The sequence below is a fragment of the Triturus cristatus genome, chromosome 5_2, assembly GCF_964204655.1.
Source record: "Triturus cristatus chromosome 5_2, aTriCri1.1, whole genome shotgun sequence".
NCBI classification, from domain to species: domain Eukaryota; kingdom Metazoa; phylum Chordata; class Amphibia; order Caudata; family Salamandridae; genus Triturus; species Triturus cristatus.
This window is the reverse complement of record NC_140588.1, coordinates 1,056,888,191-1,056,910,527: the sequence shown is the minus strand read 5'-3', so window position 1 is coordinate 1,056,910,527 and position 22,337 is coordinate 1,056,888,191. Positions and strand designations below refer to the sequence as shown.

Here is a 22,337-nt window from a genome sequence, read left to right as displayed (position 1 = left end):
GTGACAGTGAGATACTTTCATGTGAAGTGCCATGCAGTGACAGTGAGACCAATGTTTGTGAAGTGCCATGCAGTCAGAGTGAAATCAATTTATATAAAGTGCCATGTAGTGACAGTGAGATCAATTTATGTGACGTGCCATGCAGTGACTGTAAGATCAATTCATATGAAGTGCCATGCAGTGACAGTGAGATCCATTCATGTGAAGTGCCATGCAGTGACAGTGAGATCAATTCATGCAAAGTGCTATGCATTGACCATAAGTTCAATTCATATGAAGTGCCATGCAGTGACAGTGAGATCCATTCACATGAAGTGCCATGCAGCGACAGTGAGAGCAATTCATGTGAAGTGCAGTGAACTGGCAGTAAGAACAGATACCCATGGGAAGAACCTTGCAGTGGCAGCAATATCAAAACATTCTTCGAAAGTGAGATGCTGTGACACTGGAGTCTGCTAATAGGAACGATAACATAGAGAGATGGTGGTGCTCGTGTAATGGACTAGATCTGATTCTAAAACAAATGCCATCCCCTTCAGTGTGGAAAGGCTTTCCTTGTGCACCATACTCAGCAGAGTACATCACCTCTCAGTGCATAGAGCATTCCATTCTAGGGTCTGGATGTGGTGCTTGCAAAAGGGAGCAGCATGAGCACACATGATCTGGTCATTTTCAGATCCGAACAGAGGTAGAAGGATGGAAATTGATATCTTTGTGCCATTTTCTCAAGGTGATCAGATACTTCTCTGGGAGGCTGGCAGTGGGGCAACGTGCAAGTGTTTGTCTCCTCTTTTCAGGCAGGTGCGGCCCGTGCCCTCTGACCTCACCTTTATCACATTGTTTTCATCATTTCCATTGAAGTTGGCCCAGAGCTGGATTTTCCTGGGCTCCCCTGGTCCATCTCCCTTGTATCTGATGATCTTTGTCCACTCTCTGGTGAATATTGTTTCTCACAAAATCTTGATAACACACGACACAGAACTGACACTGGGGCCGGGCTATGCCCAGTGGCGTGCATGATGAGAAGCTCTCACTGGTGAGGAGGACTCTGACTGGGCTCCTCCAGGGCATTCCATGAAAATGTATGGAATTTTTACGTAAAAACATTTTGTGTACTAGGCTAGGATAAGGGAGTTCTCAAAAGAAGCCCAATGGATTGAGCATGAGTATAACAGGTAAAGATGAATTCAGGAATGGGTTCCAATTGGCGATGGGAGCTCAAGAACAATGTGGAAAGATGGACAAGCCATATAAGGAGCTCACTGTTCTTTACTCATTGGTTCATCGGTATGGCAGGTTCACAAGGTGCTATGCCCACTTGGCCCATTCTCATAGGCAAGGCGCTTCACCTTATCGGCCCATCTTCACCCTATTGGTTCATGTTCATGTTTAATTCACAAGCGCCAATGCTCATGTTTGAATCAAAAGGCCCGTCTCCCTCTTGGCCTATCTCCATGTACATTTAAATAGGCCCTTCTCCCTATTGGTCTGTCAGCTTGTAGGATTCACAAGGGACGTAATTCCATTGGCTATATTCTCTTACTGAGCTGTATCCCAATAGAAGCACTGTGATCTGTGTTATAATTGATCGTTTTCGTTTTATAAGCGTCTTCAGTGTGGACTAATCTATAATTTTATCTGTGAAAATGACAAGTGTTTAATGTTTTGAATGCAACGGAAAACCACCTTGCTGTTACTTTATAATCTCTAGCAGCTGCACACACTATCTCAGCTCCTAGAGGCCTGCACTGATGATTGGCCAATTGACAATCGTAACAGCCGGTGGCCTTAGGGCAGCTCCTAACATTATAATATTGCTAGGTTCAGTCACATACTAATCCATCAAACTCATCCCTCTTTTCCTCCATTTCCCCTGCGTTTCCATTCTCCTGGTCCCCATTTCCATCCCTCTTCTCCCCTCTTAGCACCTTCAGGTGACCTTAGGGTGTCCTAAAGCTCTGCATGGCATAGCATGAGTTGGGAGGACATAACATGGTGACACAGTGGGCTGAAAATGGAGGAAAGGGTCCTGAAGGGGTGCCATGCATGGAGAAGAGAAGCCCAGTAAACGTGTATTATTTTGCTCTCTATGTACAGTTTGATTTTGGCTAAATGTTCCTCCTCCTATTGTGATTTGTGGCCCTTTAAAATGATTGTCTATCAATGGTTTTAGTGACAAAAGGAGCGATATCTTTTCAATTACCCCACATGGCATCTGATGCCTTAAGGGGAATGAGCGGTGTAATGCCCTCCTTAGCCTGTGGCCTAACCTTCCATAGAGGGTGGTCCAGGTCCCTCAAGCTTTGGACACGGAGAGAGGCGGAGGGCATCTTAAAACATGCCAACATCCAGAATGAAGTAGGGCTCACATTCTTTCCAAGAGGAGAAGGAAGCTTCGCCACATCCTGCTTTCTCGAGTCTCCTCTTTAGTACAGCAGAGAAAGTGTTGATGGCCTCACCTTGTCTGCCCATCAGGCCATGCCCACTGTTGTGAGTGAGGAGTAGCTGTGCTGAGAGTATCTGAATGCCCCTGAGATGGTAGTTGAAACCTTCCTACACACGTACACACTCCTACATCCCCACAAATGTCCAGGGTGCCAATACTGGACAGGGATATTCTGAAATACTGGTAGAGCGCCCTCCCAGTGCCCTCCAAGAGTGTAGCCTCACCTGGTAGACTGGCAGCAGAACTGGTCATGGTAAGTGTCTCACCACTGCTGGGATGTTTGATAACTGAGTTGCATGTGGGAACAAATGAACTCAAATGTAAGTATCCTTCACTAATGAGAGCAGCCTTGACAGGAGGTTAATCAAGGTGAAAGTTGTTCCTTTCCTGGAACAGTCCCTTTGGGGACCAGAGACTCCAGTGTAAGGGACATTTGCAAAGATGGGGATATTCCATGGCACAAGCCACGCAGTAGAACCAGGGGTCAATGCAGCTTAATGTGAGTGTCTTTACCATTGATTTCTGCAGAAATAACAATGGAAGATGCTGTGGCGGAGGCCTCAGCACCCGAACCATGTGAGAAAATGAACATCTCTGATACCACCAGGTGCCCTGTGTGTGGAATCCGAAACTGGAGCCGGTTTGGCAACGCGTGCTATAAACTTTTCACTCCCAGGGTTCCATTTGCCAAGGCTCAGGTATGTAAAGATCGCGTCTACACATCTCTCTTCTTTAAACAGCGCATGTTGTGGTCTGGAAATAGTTGTTATCGCTCTAGAGCAGAGGTCTTTAAACAAATTTGCACTGAGCCCCCTAAGCAATGTTTTGAAGTCGGACCACCCTCCAAACATTTATAGTAAGAATAGGGTGAGCAGGAGGGGAAAGGGTGAGCAGCGCGGACAGAGTTTAGGAGATAATTTCAGGGGTATTTCTCTGTAGCCCATAATCCACACCATATGTGAGACTTCTACAACTGCAAATATATCAAACAGAAACTGTCCAAAAACACGCCCCCCCCCCTTCGGGCGTTGTGAGCCTGAGTCCCAATGCAACTGCACCTGCTGCTCTAATGGTAGCTGCATCCTGGAGAAGCAGGCTGTCTCCTCTGCCTCTTTCACCCCTTCCCGCATGCATGGCCATCACCACAATCTTGAAACAAACCCTGTGTCTGAGAAAAAAATGAGCCCCCAAGTAGTGCCCCCTCCTTGCCGCAAGGGGGCCGTCTGCCCTAACACTAGCAAAGAGAATAAGCCCCCTGTGCCCCTTTTGTAAAGGCAGACAATCATTATTGTGACAGGCGGGGCCCTCACCGACTGGGGCTCCAGTGCCAGGGCTCCAGCTTCACTAATGACAGTTACAGCCTTGAGCAGAAGGGCGTCCACTCAATCTTTTGCTAAAACCATGGGATCCATCTTGCCCCACCCCATTTTTGCCGTCTCTCTGAGGCCCAGCTAAGATGTCTCCTCTGCTTCAGTTTCCATCCCCATTGAGTCATCGGTCCAAGTCCCAAAGCAGAACTGGTAAAACAAATGTGTACTGGGCCCTAATGCAAGCAAGGCAGCCTAGCACAACAGCCACAACTGAGGTTTAGTTGACCCTTCGCAACCTTGGGCCCTGGTGCCACTGCACCTTCAGCACTAATGATAACTCCAACCCTGCGAAGAAGGCTGTGTCCTCTGCCCATTCCACTGGGACATCACGCCTAAGCCGGAGGCCAAAACTAGCTGCTGGCCCCTTTCTATAAAAAAGGGGGAGGGGAGACCCATCGCTTGGCCTGTGTTGCTTGGTCCCTCTTCCCTGTCAACAAGGGTGACCTTGCCCCTTATGCTAGCATGGAAAATGGCTCCCAGTCCCTTTTTTGCTAGTAAGACACCCAAAATTGGGGTGTGGTCCCTCACAACCATGGCCCAAGAGCCACTGCACCTGCTTTACCAATGGCACTTTAAAAAAAAGAGCCCCAATAACTTCCTACCTTCCTCAAGACATGGCTCCCAGAAAGCTGTCTATGTCATTTGTAAAGTAAAGAATTATCCTCCATATAAAGCCCTTTCCTCTGGCCCAACTCCTTAACGCTATCCAAGGATCTCACTACTTTCCTCTTTCTCCTGGGCCACTACTCTGTGGTCCAAGTAAACCGGACGATCAGGGCTCTGCGTCTGAACGTGACCCTGCTGCCCACCTCCCTGTCACCCCTTCAACTCATCTTGAAGGACATCTGCATGTAAACGGAGATCAAAGTGGACGGTATCTATGGGAGCCCATAGGCCCATGCTTTTTTCAATTTACAAAAGCAGTTCCCAATGAGTCCTTGAGGTGTCTTCGCATTAGAGTGAAGGGAGGGCAAGGTTGGGGTGGAGAGGGGTATTCATGTGCTGTGAGGCTCCGCGGGGGACAGCGAGCTAAGGGAGTGACAGAGAACATAGGAAGAAATAGGACCTCTCGCCAGGGTGCCTGCTACCTGAAAGACATGCAACTGTGTGCAGTTTGTTAAGCACCACATGCAAAGGCGGCTTGGGAGGCAGCATAGGTTTGAATTGAAGCGGGTTATTCTTTTTGATATGTAATTTCAGGGTGTTATAAGCTGAGTTCTAGAAAATGTACTTTTAATGGACACAATGTTTGCACTAGGTACAGTTTGCAGATTACTAAATTATATATGTTGAAAACACTTGCTTTATCTTAAAACACTATATCATTCTACAACCTTATACTGTGTAAAATGTATGAGGGTAATAAGATGACAGTAGCCCTGCACTAGCTTTCACCTCTTGGGCCAGTTACCCAATTTGGAAGAGAAATTCTAAATAAGCAATTAGTGACTGCAGGGAACTATTGACGCAGCATTACATTCATCCAATAATCTAGAGATAATATGTGAGAGAATACTTCTATATTGTTAACGCAACATAATTTTTTTTTACAAAGTGTTGTCTATTAAACATGAATAATTCCTGATTACATCACTGTTCATTTCTAATAAGGGGCCTCAATAAATCGGTATTCTCGCATACATTATCTCAAGTTTATTTCTTGAATGTAATGCTATGTCAGCAGCTCCCTACAATCATTAATCTTTTACTGTGTATTATACAATTTTAAAATAATGAGTTGCTTATTTACAGAGCTTTCTCTTCCAGAATGGGACATCATAGCACTATAAATACACAATTCACTATTCCCTACATCTGTAGTGGTCACATTAACCAAATTACATTTCATAATGTAAAATAATGTATTTCCATATGATAAGCCTGTGGTGGCAGTCAAAAACGTGGCTAAAAAAGAATGAAATATTCTATAAGTGACTTGTTTTTTCACTTTAAATTATTTGCACATAGAATAAGGCAGAAACCTGAAACGAAAATTAAATCGAACTTAATACTTTATAAAATTTCACATATATTTTTTAAGCACTTCAAGGAGGGCTGCATGAGATGAAGCCAGCCTGGAAATGTGCCAAATAAACAAAGTCGCGCTTCCAGGCCATCTTCATTCACAAGTACTTGTTACAGCAATTGCACTCTACTGGGAATGTTGCCACAGACCCCCAGGGGGGAGCGCCCCACAGTTTGTATTCCTCCGACCGAGAACTAGGGCAGACCCTACATTCCAGGTGAATCGGGACAGTAGTATTCAAGTTGCTAAGGTCCAAGTACTCTCTCACTGGGTGGATAATGCCCTTTTCTTTTATATACGTGGTAGGACGTAGCTCGGGGTTTGGACCTTCCCTGCCCCTGTCATTAGTAAAAGTAAAATGGTTGACATTGTCCTCGTATTTTATTTAGAGCTATTATTGGTTTATTTATTTGTTTTTTCGAATCTATCATACAAAGAAACACATTAGGGCTTATTTACAAGGGGGCAAACTGTGTCGGCTGTCAAAAAAATCACCAACCTGGCTAAGGATACTAGGAATAGGAGGAATATCATGATCTGAGAATTAAAAAGGAATATTTGATGTTACAACGCAAACAATTACAACGCATGCTTTTACAACGCGGTTTTTACATCGCAACTACCATTACATAGCATGAATTTACAATGCATGCCATTACAACACATTTTTAAAAACTAGCATTACAACACATTCCATTACAACGCATACCATTACAACGCATACCGTTACAATGCATAATACTTTTAGGGAACAGTAGGGTAAATGTTGGATAGTGTAGGGGTAAAAATTACTATTCCGACTCCAGTGAGCGCAACAGTAGGGAAAGTGTTGGATAGTGTACGGGCAAAAATTACTATTCCATCTACTCCAAAACCCATACCCACCCTAAAAGTAAAAAATCTCTATTACTTACCTTATAATGAGTTGTAACGGCATGTGTTGTAATGGTATGCGTAGTAATGGCATGCGTTATAGTGACATGCGTTGTAATGCCATGCGTTGTAATGCCATGCGATGTAAAGGCAGTTGTGTTGTAACAGCAGCATTGTAAAAGAAGTGCGATGGAATGACTGGGTTGTAATGGATGTTTCCCATTAAAAAGCAATACTACAAATGAAACAAGATACAATGTGTCTCTTTGTATGCTAGAATCGAAAAAAAAACAAAAAACTGTGATATATCTAAATCAGATCACTGATAAAATATCGAGAAGGAGAATATCGACCTACCAAAATATCGAGGAAAAAATATAGAATGCCAAAATATCGAATGCCTATCTCCAAACAGGTAAGTACAAAAATATAGAATCCAAAATATCGTTGTAAAAAATATAGTTAGGCAAAATATCGAACTTTTTATGTCTTAAAAGTAATGTAAAATTAATGAAATAATACATATAATTAACTGAAACATACTTACAAATACTTAAATAACTTTAACATTAAGAAATAATTAATGTAAGTAAAAAAAAAATTAAATCCATATATATTAACGTAATATTAATTAAAAATATTCAATATTTTTTGCGTAGGATAGTGGGCGGGTAAAATTACCACTCCAGTAAGTGCAATAGTAGGGAAAGCATTGGATAGCGGGAGGGTAAAAATTACTATTCCCACTCCAGAGAGTGCAACAGTAGGGAAAGCGTTGGATAGCGGGAGGGTAAAAATTACTATTCCCACTCCAGAGAGTGCAATAATAGGGAAAGCATTGGATAGCGTAGGGATAAAAATTACAATTCCCACTCCCGAGAGTGCAACAGTAGGGAAAGCGTTGGATAGCGGGAGGGTACAATTTACTATTCCCACTCCAGTGAGTGCAACAGTAGGGAAAGTGTTGGATAGCGTAGGGGTAAAAATGACTATTCCCACTCCAAAGAGTGCAACAGTAGGGAACACGTTGGATAGCGTAGGGGTAAAAATTACTATTCCCACTCCAGAGAGTGCAACAGTAGGGAAAGCGTTGGATAGCGGGAGGGTAACATTTGCTATTCCCACTCCAGTGAGTGCAATAGTAGGGAAAGCGTTGGATAGCGTAGGGGTAAAAATTACTATTCCCACTCCAGTGAGTGCAATAAGTAGGGAAAGCGTTGGATAGCGTAGGGGTAAAAATTACTATTCCCACTCCAAAGAGTGCAACAGTAGGGAAAGCGTTGGATAGCATAGGGGTAAAAATTACTATCCCCACTCCAAAGAGTGTAACAGTAGGGAAAGCGTTGGATAGCGTAGGGGTAAAAATTATTATTCTCACTCCATGTAATAATTAATTATTTATAAATACCAATAAAGCATTTTTTGAAATTAATCACCTATTAATAATTAATTAACAACCAATTAATTTTCAATACCAAAAATTAATAAATACATTTAATACCAATTAATAATTAATAATAAATTAATTATCAATATACAAAAATTACTTCAATAATTAATTATTTACAATTAAATTACTGCCCACCATATTCCCCTATAAACTCACAACCTGCTACAAATAATAAATTAATACAATTAACATAATTATCAATTAAACAATTAATACAAATTAATTACCAATTAATACAAATTATTTACCAATTAAAAATTAATCAACAACCAATTAATTTTCAATACCAATTAATAATTACCTAATAACAATTACATGACTTCTCACCCAATTCCCCTATAAACCCACAACCTGCTACAGAAGTAAAACGCAAAATTAAATTAAAAATAATTAATAATTCCTAAAAATTATTATTTAATGTACTATAATTAAATTAGTTCCCACCCTAATCCCCTATAAACCCACAAACCGCTACGGAATTAAATTACACAAAAATGAGATAACATAAAATTCATTACTTTAAAAATATTCAAACATACATTCCAAAATTAATACATACTTTTAACACATATACTAACACTTAAAACACTATAAAAAAAAATCGATATTTTTAACAACTATATTATGACTGTCGATATTACTTACTTCTATATTATTTAAATCGATATTTCTTACCTGATTTTCGATATTCTTCACCACTATATTTTGGCAATTCGATATTCTGTCCATTCTATATTAAAAACTAGATATTCTGTCCTGTCGATATTTTTTATTCGATATTATGTCTGTTTACCATCTAAATCAAATAAAAAGACGAACTCAACCATTTTACGAATCTGGACAGTACTTTATGTGCCTGGAAATGGATTTTTTAGATAGAGGAGTAAATAATATGGCAATGTCATCTTTAATTGCCCCCCTTAGCAATGAGACATAATAATATGGCATCTAAAGGGTGGTCCAATGCTCCTCTTAGTGTCTCTACCAGACCCCAGAAGAAATGAAACCAGACAAGGGCCAATCTTAATGTCAAAGCAAAGTTTCAGCCAAGGGCTTGGGAACTCAGCTCAACAAATAGGATCCTTGCCTCAAGGGCGACCTAGCCACAGGCGATGAAGGGAACCAGTCCCTAGGCTTTGGGCGCGTACGTCAAGTGAACCATAAAGGGGTTCACCACTGATGACCAGAAACGCAGAGGGTCAAGCAGCGAGGGAAGCTCTTTTGGAGCTAGAACCATCAGGGGTCCTCATCAGATGTAGACACATTCTCCTCCTTGGAGGTTGATCTAGGGAGAGGGGATTTGAGGGGTATTTAAATGTTGGTGGATGTCTCGGCTGCTCTACTCTGAGCGTATATCGATCAACGCAATGCAAATAGGGCAGCTGAGAGACACATCCCGCTGATATATTGTGTGGGACTCCTCTAAAAGTATCTTGGAAGATACTGGCATTGAGAGGGCATTGAGCAGACTTTGTATCTTTACATGATTCCTCCTGCAGCCAAATGCAGGGCCTGGTGAAGTCTTGCCTCTGCCTGCATTGAAAGATGGAGCAGCGGTTTAAAAGGGCCGGAGCTCTATGAGTGCCGCTGTAGCCTCTTAGCGCATGACGTGCAAGATGACCTCTGTGCGTCTCTGCGTCAGCAAGGAGCGCACGCGCAAACAGACGCAGTCATCCATCCTTGATGGAGACAGGTTCCTGGGAGTTGTTTGAAAGCAGTGTTTTAGACCGGTCTAACTTAAGGCCCCATGCAGGTGTACTGTTTCATATTCTATAGATCTTCCTCTTCACTTATAGGACTATCCGATTGTGCCACGTGGTGTGCTAACATCTTGTTCCCCCTTTCTTTGCCAGTGGTACTGCAGGAGGCGCATCAGGGGTGGTCGCCTGGCCTCCATACATTCCAGTTGGGTCAACCTAGCGCTAAGACGGTTGTTTCCCTGCGGGGTCAGCAAGGCCTGGGTGGGAGGACTCTACTCACATCAGGTACGTTTAACATCCCACATTTAGTGCTGTCGGAGCACTTCCGGCGGGGAGAGGGGCAGTCTTGATCTTTTGAGATTGGTTGAAACCTGTGCGGTCAATTTGCATACTGTGAAGTTGGTGCTTTACCTCTACACTTTAAGCTTATTCAGAATTTCTTTTGTTTATCCATTTACTATGCAGGATGTACTGATGGAAATATATATTGCATTCAAAACAAAAGCTCTAACTGTTGCTCTAACTGCACACCTGTAAATACTACATTCTATTCAGCTTGCAGGCGTAGAATTAGGAAATTACAAATTATGTTTTATGTTTTTTATTCTCCTTTCGTACAATGAAAATTCAATATTTCTCCACTCCCTCGCTATTTGTCTGCACACCTCCCCACACGTGTCTTGTGAATTTCAAAATGATCAATGTATTCACTCAAAGTCTATCAAGTGCAAAAATGTATTTTAAACTTTGCAGATTTTGGAACTCAAGAAAACACTTCAGAACCCAGAGTTTATGGGCGTTCAGAAACTGTACATTGCATGTCTCTGATGTTTGTGATCACTCCATTACCTTCTCCCTGATCAAATCCTTCACATTCATAACCTAGCAACAGGAACCCCTGCAAACCTCAGAGCGCAAGCAGGCACATTTACAAGAATGCCGCAAAGTTACAAAACCTGACAGTTTGCAGCTTCGAATGGTTTTTCAAAGCACGAAATGGGTGATTTTTTTTATGCATTAAGTAGCGATTATTTATTCGCCTGATGGGTAAATATTGAATTTTCTCTGCTATTTACCCAACTGCTGACCAAGTAATAAAAAATGTTTACTATTTCTCCAGCATCCATTAAAAGAGCAGAGAAATGTTACTATTTACCCAGATGCTGCTTAATAGTAGAGATTCTGCACTGTTTGGCTTGCAGCCGTGCAAATAAAAAGGAGCTTCACTATTTCCCCTGCTACTTGTTAAATAGCAGAGGTTTTGCACTATTTAGCTAGCAGACAAGCAAACAATTTCCCAGCTGCTGGCAAAACAGCAGACATGTACAATTTGGCCAGCAGCCATGCAAATAGCAAATACATATAATTATGTACTTGACTGCTGGTTAAAAAGCAGAAATGTTATATTATTTGACCAGTAGCCAAGCAAGTAGCAAAGAAATGTCACTATTTACCCAGCAGATTAAATAGTAGGAATGATGTACTGGTTTGCAAGTGGCCTTGCAAATAACTTGAAAATAAACTTCATTATTTACCTGGTGCACGACTTGGCCAGTATCCATGCACGTAGAAGAGGAACTTCACTATTTACCCAGATGATCTCTACACAGCTTAAAGTTTGTTTTATTATGCCTTATGCAGATTTCAACAGGTACTTACACCAGGTAAAACTCAGTGGCCGCTGGTAATTTTAGGAGGGAGAGGTGTGGACGGACACACACACACAAACTCACTCACCTACGGATTCACACACACATCCATTCACAACATTCATTACCAAATATTCAAACATACACGCACGCACGAAACATTAATTAAAAAAAAAAAGCACACTTACCTAAAAAAATCACACTTACCTGCAGTTCTACCACAGAGGTCCCAGGAGGGTTGGGACTGCTGCCTTCCCTCGCTGGTTGGCCTTAGGTCAGCCAAGGAGGGAAGGCAGCAGTCCCAACCTTGTCACACAGCGGTATTGGGTCAGTGAGACTGCTGACCCCACCCCATTTTGTGACAAAGTGTCACTGATTGGCACTCAGCCCTTGGTGCTTCAGGGCTTAAAACTGAAGTGCCCAGGTACGAGGCCATGTGTGACGATACCCTTTATCACCAAGGGGGAGGGCCTCAAGGACTTTTGCTGAACTGAGGAGGTCACACCCACAGGAGCTGTGATAATCTCAGTCCAGCAAAGTTCAGCTCAGGATGCCAGGAGCCTGCACATTTAGTGCATGTCTAGCTCCTGGCTGCCTGGCCTGAAATGAAGAGTGTCTGTCAGGCTGACCTTATTGAGGGGAAAAAGGTGAGGAGGAGTGGCCCCTCGGCCCTATTGGTGGAACTGCAAACCAGGAATTAACACAATTGGCATCCATCTCCTTTTGAAAATGAGGGTACTGATGCATTACTATTTCATTCACAAAATGTGGGCACTAATTCTGCACATACATTTTGTGAATGGAATTGTATTTTACAAAACTGACATATGTACTGTTCAGTCGGTCCTCAAAATACTGTAACGTGGGGGGTTTCAGAACGACCTGCCTAATTAATATTGATGATGATTATAGAACTTATAGAGCACTCGATTGCCCGGAGGCATCTTGGCACTGTAGGTGAACAAGGATGAGAACCAAACAAAAAGCTGAAACAAACAAAGATCTTGTTGAGCAGAACCAGGCTAGGTTCTGCATAGCCAAGTTTTTAGCATTTTTCTAAACGTTAATAATAAAGTAGCAGATTTTAGTTTCTCAGGGAGGCTCTTCCACTGAAGAGCTATACACCTGTCAAGGCTTCTGCCTCCCCAGGAGGCGCTTTTAAAAGATGAAACAATCAAATTGTTGGCAGAGCTAGAACGAAGAGTTCTGTTGGGAGAATACCACTTGCACCTTTCACGCAGAGGGCCAGATCCGTGCAGGGCCTTAAATGCATTGCATAAGGCCTTAAGGGGATGCATTTCTTAACAGGAAGTCGGTGCAATTTATTAATCTAGGAATATCAAACAGCATCTGGACTGCAGAATTTTGCAAGATTTGCAGTTTATTCAATTAGATTTTTTGCAGAGTCTGATACAGGCCATTACAGTAATCCAATCTGGCCAAGACCAGCACAGTGACAACTGTCTTCCATAAGGCGGAAGGATAAAATGCGCAACCTTCTTTATGGTATTAAGCATATAAAACGATGAGGAAATAATCGCGTTCACTTGGATTTAAAAGTTTAGTTTCTCATCCATTATGACGCCAAAATCTTTTACCTTCCTTGCGGCAATGGGTAAGAGCTCCAAGATCTGGTGGGTACCAGGAGGGGGACCAGAAAGAAACATTGCTTCCAAACAGAAGAACTTCAATCTTTGAAGAGTTCAACTTCAAAAAAGTTGTCGTTCATCCAGTTGCTGACTGCAGACATGCAGTTCCGGAAAGCCTCGCCCCAGTTATGATTGTTGTTGGAGACTGAAACAAGAATGTAGGTGCTGCCGGTATAAGACACCAACGAAAACCCAAAAGACTTGATTAAATTAGCGAGGGACGTGACATAAAGATTAAAAAGGCTCAGGCTCAATTATGAGCTCTGAGAAACCCCACAGGGCAGAAAGAACGGATCAGAGGTAAATTTCTCAAGGGTGAGCTTTTGAACACGCTCTGAGAGAAGAGAAGAAGTAGAGACAGAGCTGTGCCTCTGATCCCAAGATTGTGTAACCGGTCAATCAGAAGGTCATGATTGACTGTGTCAAAGGCTGCAGGCAGGTCAAGTAAGATAAGGGCTGCTCCACCGCCTTTATCTAAAGTTGACCTGATTTCTACATTGGTCAAAATCTGCGCCGCTTTGGTGATGTGGCCAATTCTGAAGCCGAATTGGGTGTCATCCAATAAGTGGTTCCTCTTGATGAAAGATGCAAGTTGTTGGTTCATGGCCCTCTCCACAATTTTAGCTGAGAAAGGAAGACAGGAGATGGGCCGATAGTTATTAGGATCTGTAGGATTAAGGTTAGCCTTTTTTTGACGTTTTTGAATAAAGGTTGAATTGAAGATGATTTCCAGGGTTTAGGGAAAGAGCCTGAACTAAACATAAGATTATAGATCCTGGTCAAGGAAATGGCAACCGTTTCTGGTGCCAATTGAACAACTGCAGGTTGGCAGGGTTCAAGAGGAGAGCCTGACTTGGTGCTTGGTGGTAAGAATGGCCTGTTTTACCGGATCTGTAGTGAGGTGTTCAAATTCCTCCAAGTGCAGTTCCGCTGGAACTATAGATGTAATGCTGTTACTAAGAAGACTAGTAGATTTTCTTGTAGAGAATTTGATAAATATGTCCGCAGCTTTCTTAAGAAAGAAGCTTGCGAGAAAGTTACAGAAAAACTGACTACATCCTGCCGACTTACTAATAGGTGTAGAACTAAGCTTGGAAACAGTCTGAAAAAAATATTTTTGGGAGTCTTTGGCCAATTCAATTTGCTTGGAGTAAGAAATTGATTTTCTTTTAGGGACTGGTACTTATACTCCGTGATACTATGTTTGTATTTTTCTTTTTCTAGGAAGTTGTAGTCCTTCCTCCATATCCGTTCCTGCCTGCGACAACCTTCTTTAGAGGCTCTAGGGTTCTCATTAAACCAGGGTGCTGACGGTTTACTTGTATTACAGGTCCTAGTTTTAGGGGATGTAAGAGGATTGACTGTTGATTTTTTGCCACGCAGAGTAATTCAAAGACAGCTCATCTAGGTCATTGGTAATAGCTGTCAGTGAAGCTTCTAGTGGGGAATTAAATTCAGAGGCCTAAATGTTGTGCCATGTATGAGAAACATGTGTTGTGAAAGGATTTAGTGGGAGGGGTCTTTGGAAGGAATTATAAGTTTGTAAATTATGGCCCTGTGATCCGCCCATGCTAATGGATTGAAGGACGAACTAGTGATGCAGCGATTGTTGGTGAAATGCAGTCAAGGGTGTGCCCTGCAAGATGTGTAGGATCAGCTACCATCTGACTGAAGCTAAGACATGACAATATATCTACTAAATATTCTGGGGCAGATTTATGTTTTCTGGTGCATCGCTGCAAATCAGCAGGGATGCGCCAGGAAAGATGCGTCACGAAAGTTTACCCTTGCGCCACAATAGATGCGCCGCATTTACAATGCAGCGCATCGTGGCGCAAGGATAAACAGATGCGTGACGCATCTGATGGCGGAAGGTTGGCGCATTGCTGGAGTTGCGTCGCAAGTGCGACGCAGCTCCAGCAAGGCTCGGGGGTGCCCTATCGTTACAATGCTGCGTCAATCCTTACGCCTGCTTCAAGCAGGCGCAGGGTTTTGACGCAGCATGGCCGGAAAAGTGACTGAGTGAAATCTTGTAGATTTCACTCAGCCACTTTTCGGAGGCGTTCCTGCGCCGGAACGCCCCCCCCTGTGCAGGTACGCCCACATGTTGCACAAGCTTTACAACATGACACATCTCCCTAGATGCGTCACGTTGTAAATGGGGCGCAACATGGCGCAGGGTTTACGCTGCCGCTGCGTCACAAAAGTGACGCAACGGCGGCGTAAAAGTGGCGCAAGTCCGATATAAATCTGCCCCTCTGTGTCTTTATCCAGAAGCTTTTCTAAATGAAAATTAAAACCACATAGCACCGTGAGATCAGTTTTAAGGGAGACAAATTCCAGAAGAGAAGTGATCTCTAAGGTGAAGGGACCGCTGGATGCAGGAGGGCGGTAAACTTGAAGACTGGTTTTTAGTTAGTTCTATGTTAAAAATGAGTGCCTTGCATTTATTAGATGAAGCTGGTGAGAAGATAGCGGCCATAGTGGCTCTATTTATGATGGCTAGTCCGCCACACTTTTTGTGTATGCTATATCTAATCTATAGATGGCATATTCAGAAGGTCCAACCACCGCCATATCCAGGCCAGATGCAAGCACTGCCCAGGTTTCTGTCATGAAGGCTAAGTCAAACTGATGTAAGTCTAGGAAATTTGAGAACTCAAAATGATGCTTGACCAAGGACCTATTGTTGATCAGAGGTGACTGATTATTGATAAAGATGATTGCAAGCTTTACAAGGCTACTTAAAGCTGTTTACTCTCTTATTCACAAAGCAGTGGGAATGCTCTAGGACCTGATGTAGGATTACAAAAAGGCTCCATCTTATCAGAGCATCTTTTTTTCTGCAGCCAATTATTGTATTCTGGAATTATTAATGCTGGTTCACTTAAATTAAACAAATTGGATCAAAACACATGAAAACTATGATTTGTGAAAGCAAAAACCAGAACTGGAAATGTTGCATACTAGTGACATGGAGCCATCTAATATTTAGGGTAATTTTCTCAAAATAGAAACAATTGCATAGGGCTCCTTATGAAGTGACAAGCACAATATAATTGAGAGGCTTCATTCCAATCTCATGACAAAACAAAGAAAAACTATGTACCTGATTGAGGTTTTATCTCCATGATTTAGGATAGAGTTAGCTCCGTCCGGATAGCAGAGAACAGTGCCTCCACAATCCTAAGGGGCTTCCACTTGCGAAATATCGAATTGTCAGCTGCCCCTGAGGAAAAGTCTCCAAATTGACAGGAACATTACTGTCAGACAAAATGGCCGGCCAGCAAACCTTTCAAACATGTATTGTTTTTAAAAACAACACAATGCCGGAGTTTGTGTTTGAAAAACAAAAAAGCAAATGGTCCCACACGCTGGAAGCTTTCTCCCAGGGTGACAGTGTCCTTGTATTTTTTCCTGTCCCTTACAGCCAGGTTTTGCTCTAAATGGGGTAGCCTGTACAAAGTCTTTCCTTCGACCGCCCCTACTCTGTCTGGCCATCATAGAAAGTATTCTGCAGAGGAGCTAAAAGCAAAGGAATGGGACTATAAATAATTGAAATGAATGTCATTGTAATATGAATCAATTTTCCAAGCAAACCATCAAAGACACAGGTGAAAAGAAACTCAAAGAGATTTCACTTCATTGATTTTATTACAAATATTGTTGGGAAGAAGACACTAGATAAACAGAGACATTCTTGCGACCTATGGATCAATCATTTCACAGTTCTACTTCAATACTCATTTCCTAGAAAGGGGATGTGAATCCACCATTGAGGTATCAGAACTGAATTAGGGTGATTCCCTTTCAATTATTATTTTCTGGCTTTAGCTCACACACAGCCTAGGTGCTACGTGATGACTCTCACAGCAGCAGCAATAGTGTTGTCTCCAAGCAGGAGTATCCAAAACAAGGACAGAATCAAGCATGAGATCTCAACACCTGGCTGTTATCCGCATTCCTGAGGAGTCATCAGGCACAAACAAATGGGCAGCCCTGCTTTGAAACTCTGATACCTTTAACAAGAGAAACCTATGACCTACCCCTTATTCCTACCATCTACCCTATGTCATCACTCAGGAAGAACTAATCAGCTGCCCTCTGCTAAAAAGGCCCTCACAGAATTTGTTTGGGTAGTTTTTTATCTATTCTCACTCATTTCTGTTCTGAGTCTCCATCCTCCAGCCACAGCGATGCAGTCAGTACACACCCAGTGTGTAATGAAGCTGTTTCTTCTCTTCATCACATCATGCAAAATGCATTGCACTGGTCCATGCCCTTACTCTTTAGTAAGAAGTCCTCCTACTACACACTTGCTAAATACCCACCACACAACCACACACATGGAATCTGGGGTCACATAAAATCCCTCTTTGGACCATCTGAGACAATCCATCTGGTGCCTCCATCACCCTCTCTTCTGCTCACCAGAGCTTCTTATGATCCTGAGCTCCCTTTTGTGTATTGCTATAGCCCTTTGACCCCTTTCTTTGTTAACCATAACTATTTTTTCTAACTTCAGCCATCTGAGCTTCGCAAACCCTTTCTGCGGCCCTTCACAGACCACAATCATTTTCACCTACCTACCTTTAAACTAATCTGCCAAGTTTTAGTCCCTATGCCCTCAGATCCACCATCAGACTACTGTGCCAGTAACAGACAGCGTATTTTATCAGTCAGAGGTAAGAGTGTAACAGTCCCGACTTTTGACTCATGTTGCATGCTCTGATTTTTCAGCAAATACTTACCAGTTCTATACGTAGGAAGAAGAGGTGGGGTGTCTCAGAACTGGCAGCATAAGGAGCATAAATAAGAGCTATTTACATAAGGGATATTCTAATACATGTGGCCTAGACTAACATACATGTATTCATTCTTCTGTTCAGGACCTTCTGTGCCTTTAAGCGTTGGTCCTCCTCCTAGTCCTCTTCTAAGCCCTCCTTATCTGGGCTGTTTTGGTCCTTCTAATCCTCATCCGGGCTGTGGTCGAACTAGTTCTTGCCACCCTGGTACTTGTTATCTGAATCTGGCACTCCTAGTTTCTGGCTCTGGGTGTTCTGGTCCTCCAGATGTTTCGCCCCTGGACCTGCTACACTGAGTTTATGGTCTTTAGTGCTTCACTCAGTACTCTGGTCCCTATTCCAATGATCATGGTCCACCTGGCACTACTAGGACTGTTCTTGGCCTCTTGGTGATGATCTATCTAACCCTCTTTGCTCTGGTCCTGTTCCTCCTGGTTCTGGGCTGCCTAGTATTCTTGGAACAGGCCCCCTAATTTCCCTGCTTATTTCAACCCCCTGGTCCTATTGCCTCAATCTGATCTTCGGGGAGCTGGCCCTGTTCCATCTGGTCCTGGTCTTCCTGCCTCTTGTCCTTATGCTTCTACACAAACTTCTGCTTTGTCTAGGTCTCTTGGGCCTGGTGATCCTATTGCTTATCTTTCTAGCCATACTGGTTCTAGCCTTGTGGCCTGGACCTCCAGGCTCTGGTCACCCTGGTCCTGATGTCCCTGGTCTTGATCCACTTTACCTTGGCTCATTTGGTCCACATAATCAAGGTCCTCATCCTCTTTACCCTAGTCTTCCTTGCCCCCCTAGTTCTTTGTTTCCTGGTCCTCTTAGAATGTTTTCTTCTGGCTATGGTTTCCTGTTTCCCTGAACTGACTTCCCTGGCACTCCTGGCCATAGACGTGCTATTCTTGCTTTTTATAGCTCTTCTTTAAATGATGTGCTCATTGGTCCTAATCCTCTTGATCCTGGCTCTTGCGATTTGGTTTCTCCTGGGCTTAGTTCTCAGGGACCTGGTTCTCCCACCATCCTAGCCTAGTTTACTTCGTCCTGGTCATCTTGGTCCTTATTGTCCTATTGTGCTTGTTATCATAAACCTTGACATTCGGCCATCTTGGTCCTTCTTGGTTCCCCAGACCTGGACCATCTGGCTCTGCTTCATTCTGGTCCTCTTGGTCCTTGTCACATTGTCCTAGATCTTCTCACCCTGAACCTCCTAGCTCTGGTGCTGCAGGTCCATGTCCATCTGGCCCTCTTAGTCTTTGTCCTACTGGATCTTTTTCTTGTCATCTTAGCCCTTGTAGGTCTGCAGCCATTGATCCATGTTCTCCTTATTTGGGTCATTCTAAACCTTGTCATTTTGGCCCTGCTCCTCTTGGCCTCCACTGTCCAATTCCCTTTACTCTGCCAAACGTGGTATTCTGAGCTCTTGCTCCCTATGTCCTAATCTTCAAGGCCCATTAGCCCTGCTTGCAGTCTTCCTGATCATATTAGTTCACCTAGTCCTCTTTGCTCTGGGTTTCTGTGTGTCCTTGCTACTGGTACCCTTGATCTGTCCTGTTTATCCTGGTACTACTGACCACTGCCCTCCAGGTCCTGATCTTTGTAGTCTTCTTTCAATGTGGTTCTGTTCCTCCTATCCCTAGTCCCCCTGGTCATCGCCCTCATGGTTGTGCATGCAAGCCTTAGAATGTACTGACCCTGTATTTATTGGTCAGCCTGGTCATTATTCCCATTTACGTCTGCATGTAGTCTTTTGTATTACGTGTCTCCTGTTACACAGGCTTCCGGCCCTAAACCTTTTCACTCCCCTCACCCTATTTCTGATCCATTACTCGTCCTGCTTCCCTGGTTTATCTATTTCCCTGGTTTGCCTCTCCCCAACCCTTCTGCTCATGGTTCTCCTGATCCATATAGTCCTGGTCTTAGTTCTAGTATACCTTGATCTGATCTCAAGAATCAGATTTTCTGCAGGTGGTCCCTCTGGTCTTGCTTTCCCAACCGCCCTCCCACCCCCCGGTTCTCATGCCCGATCCTGGTCCTCCTGGTTTGCCTATTTCTCCTTGTCCTGGATCTGCTCTTCTTCATTCCTCTGGCACTGGTTCTCCTAATTCCCATGTTGACAGTCACCCTGGTTAATGCCGTTCTTGTCACCATGATATAGGATCCCCCTGAGTCTGACCCTCGTGGACCTTCTGATCCTGACACCACTGGGCCTAGGCTTCCTGGTCCTTTATTTCACCCCTGGTCAATCTAATATAGGGTCTCCAGGTCCTGTTAGCCCAGGTCCATTCTGGTCATAGACTTCTGGTACTGGCCCATTTGCTTCTGGTCCCTTTGTTCTTCCTTGATCTGATCTCCGTGGTCTTGGTCTTCCGATATTTCTTTCCATTTTCTCCTGGTACGAATCCTATTTGGTTTGTCTACCTGAGCCTGCTACTCCAGGCCCTGTTTGTCCTTGTTCCTCTGGTCCTGGTTGGTGCTTCCTGGCCCTCCTAGCCCACCTCGTCATTATGGTTCTTGGCCTTTTGCTACTTTTACCCCTAATGTTTCTGTTCCTTTAGGCCCTTGTCCACTGGGTTAAGATTCCCCTGTTCCATATCCTCCTGGCCCTCTTTATCCTTCTCACCCAGGTCCTGGTACTTCTAGTCCTGTTTTCCCTTGTCCTGTTCCTTATCATCTATTTTAGTTACTTACCTTTGGTAACGATACATCTGTAAGAGACAGGTTAGTTGTAGATTCCTTACATTAGAATTTCCCCCAGGCATTAGACTGGATCCCGAGATCATTCTTTAGCAGTACCCCTGCGCGTTGGTAGGTGATGTCGGTCGACTCCGCGTCCGTCAGCGGGGTTAGATTGCTGGGATGACGTCGCGGTGTCTACTTAGACACCGCCCATGCGTGCAGACGTCAGTTCTGACACGACTTTCCATGCCAGAAGTGCAGAGCCATTAAAGACACTGACCACTGGTGCACCGCAACTAGGGCCCTGGACGGGAGTCTCTATCCCTAGAAGTCAGTTCGCAGAGCGGGGAGGATGACTGGGCGGTAAGTAATCTATGACTAATGTCTTACAGATACATCATTACCGAAGGTAAGTAACTTGTTCATCTGAAAGAGACAGTTAGTTGTAGATTCCTTACCTTATAATAGATATCCAAGAAATACCATCGCTGGTGGAGAGTCTGCAAACCAAGTTCAGACCAATAAAAGTCCTGGAGGACTGAACGGGCAAAATAGCAGTCCCTCCGAACCTGACTGTCCAGGCAGTAATGTCTGGTGAACGTGTACAGAGATGCCCATGTTGCCGCCTGGCAGATATCAAGGAGTGGGACTCTACGTGCCAATGCAGTGGTTACTGCCATAGCCCTAGTGGAATGAGCACACAGCTCCACTGGAGGATCCTTCTTCGTTAAAGCGTAGCAGATCCTAATGCAAAGGACAACCCATTGAGAGATGATAAATGTTTTAACAGCCCGGCCTTTCTTGGCACCTACATATCCAATAAAGAGTTGATCTGCACCAAAGACATAAATCTTTGGTGCAGTCAAGGTAGAAGGACAGCTTGGTGGAGTCTCTCCTCCTCCTTGGAGGGGGGCGGAGGTGAGAAAAAGGTGGGCAAGCTGATAGATTGTCCTACATGAAAGAGGAAGGAACAAAGGCCCCGTTCTAAGCACCACTTTGTCAGGATGCACAGAGAAGAAAGGGGGCTTGGAAGACAAAGCTAGCAGCTCACTCACCCTGCGAGCAGAGGTGGTGGCCACAAGGAAGGTAGGGGCAGATTTACAAGCCCCTTTCGCCACCAGTATATCACTTTTTGTGACGTACTGGTGGCGCAGGGGGCTCCTCCATATTTACAGGGACAGGGAAAGCCACCTTGCGTGACTTTTCCTCTCCTTGTAAATACGGCCCCTTCACACACAGCACTGTGTGTTGAAGGGGCGTTCTATGGGTGTTGCAGTGGGTGTTCCCACGCAACACCCATGGAACAAGACACATCTCCAGATTTACGAGAAATCGTAAATCTGGAGATGCTTCTGAATGCTACACCACCTTAGATGTGGCATAGCGAGGCGCAACGAGGAGAAATGTTTTAATTTCTCCTTGTTTTTTCTTCTTTCAATGCGTGCTGCATTCTACAGCACTCATTGAAAGAGGAAAATGCCTGTAGTGATTGTTTTTGTGCAGGAAGGCACACCTTCCTGCACAAAACAATCTCCCCACGACGCAGGCATCCTTGCACCATGGTGCAAGGGTGCCTGCGGCAGCGCATGGCTGCAGTTTGTGCACCAGCGCAGGGGAAAGCACAGAGATGCGACATATTCTTGTAAATATGTCGCATCCCTGTGCTTCAGAAGTGCCGCAGCGTGGCGCAGCCAAAGGG

The 22,337-nt window shown here is 43.8% G+C and overlaps 1 protein-coding gene across 1 annotated transcript in view; it reads left to right on the top strand.

Moving 5' to 3' along the window:
• LOC146829656 (C-type lectin lectoxin-Lio2-like) overlaps positions 1-22,337 on the top strand; it is a 37,039-nt gene that overhangs the window by 4,927 nt on the left and 9,775 nt on the right. Inside the window, exons 2-3 of the mRNA XM_085608330.1 lie at positions 2,975-3,144; positions 10,019-10,150. Of these exons, the coding sequence (XP_085464456.1) occupies positions 2,975-3,144; positions 10,019-10,150 (302 nt within the window). The remainder of the gene's footprint in view (positions 1-2,974; positions 3,145-10,018; positions 10,151-22,337) is intronic.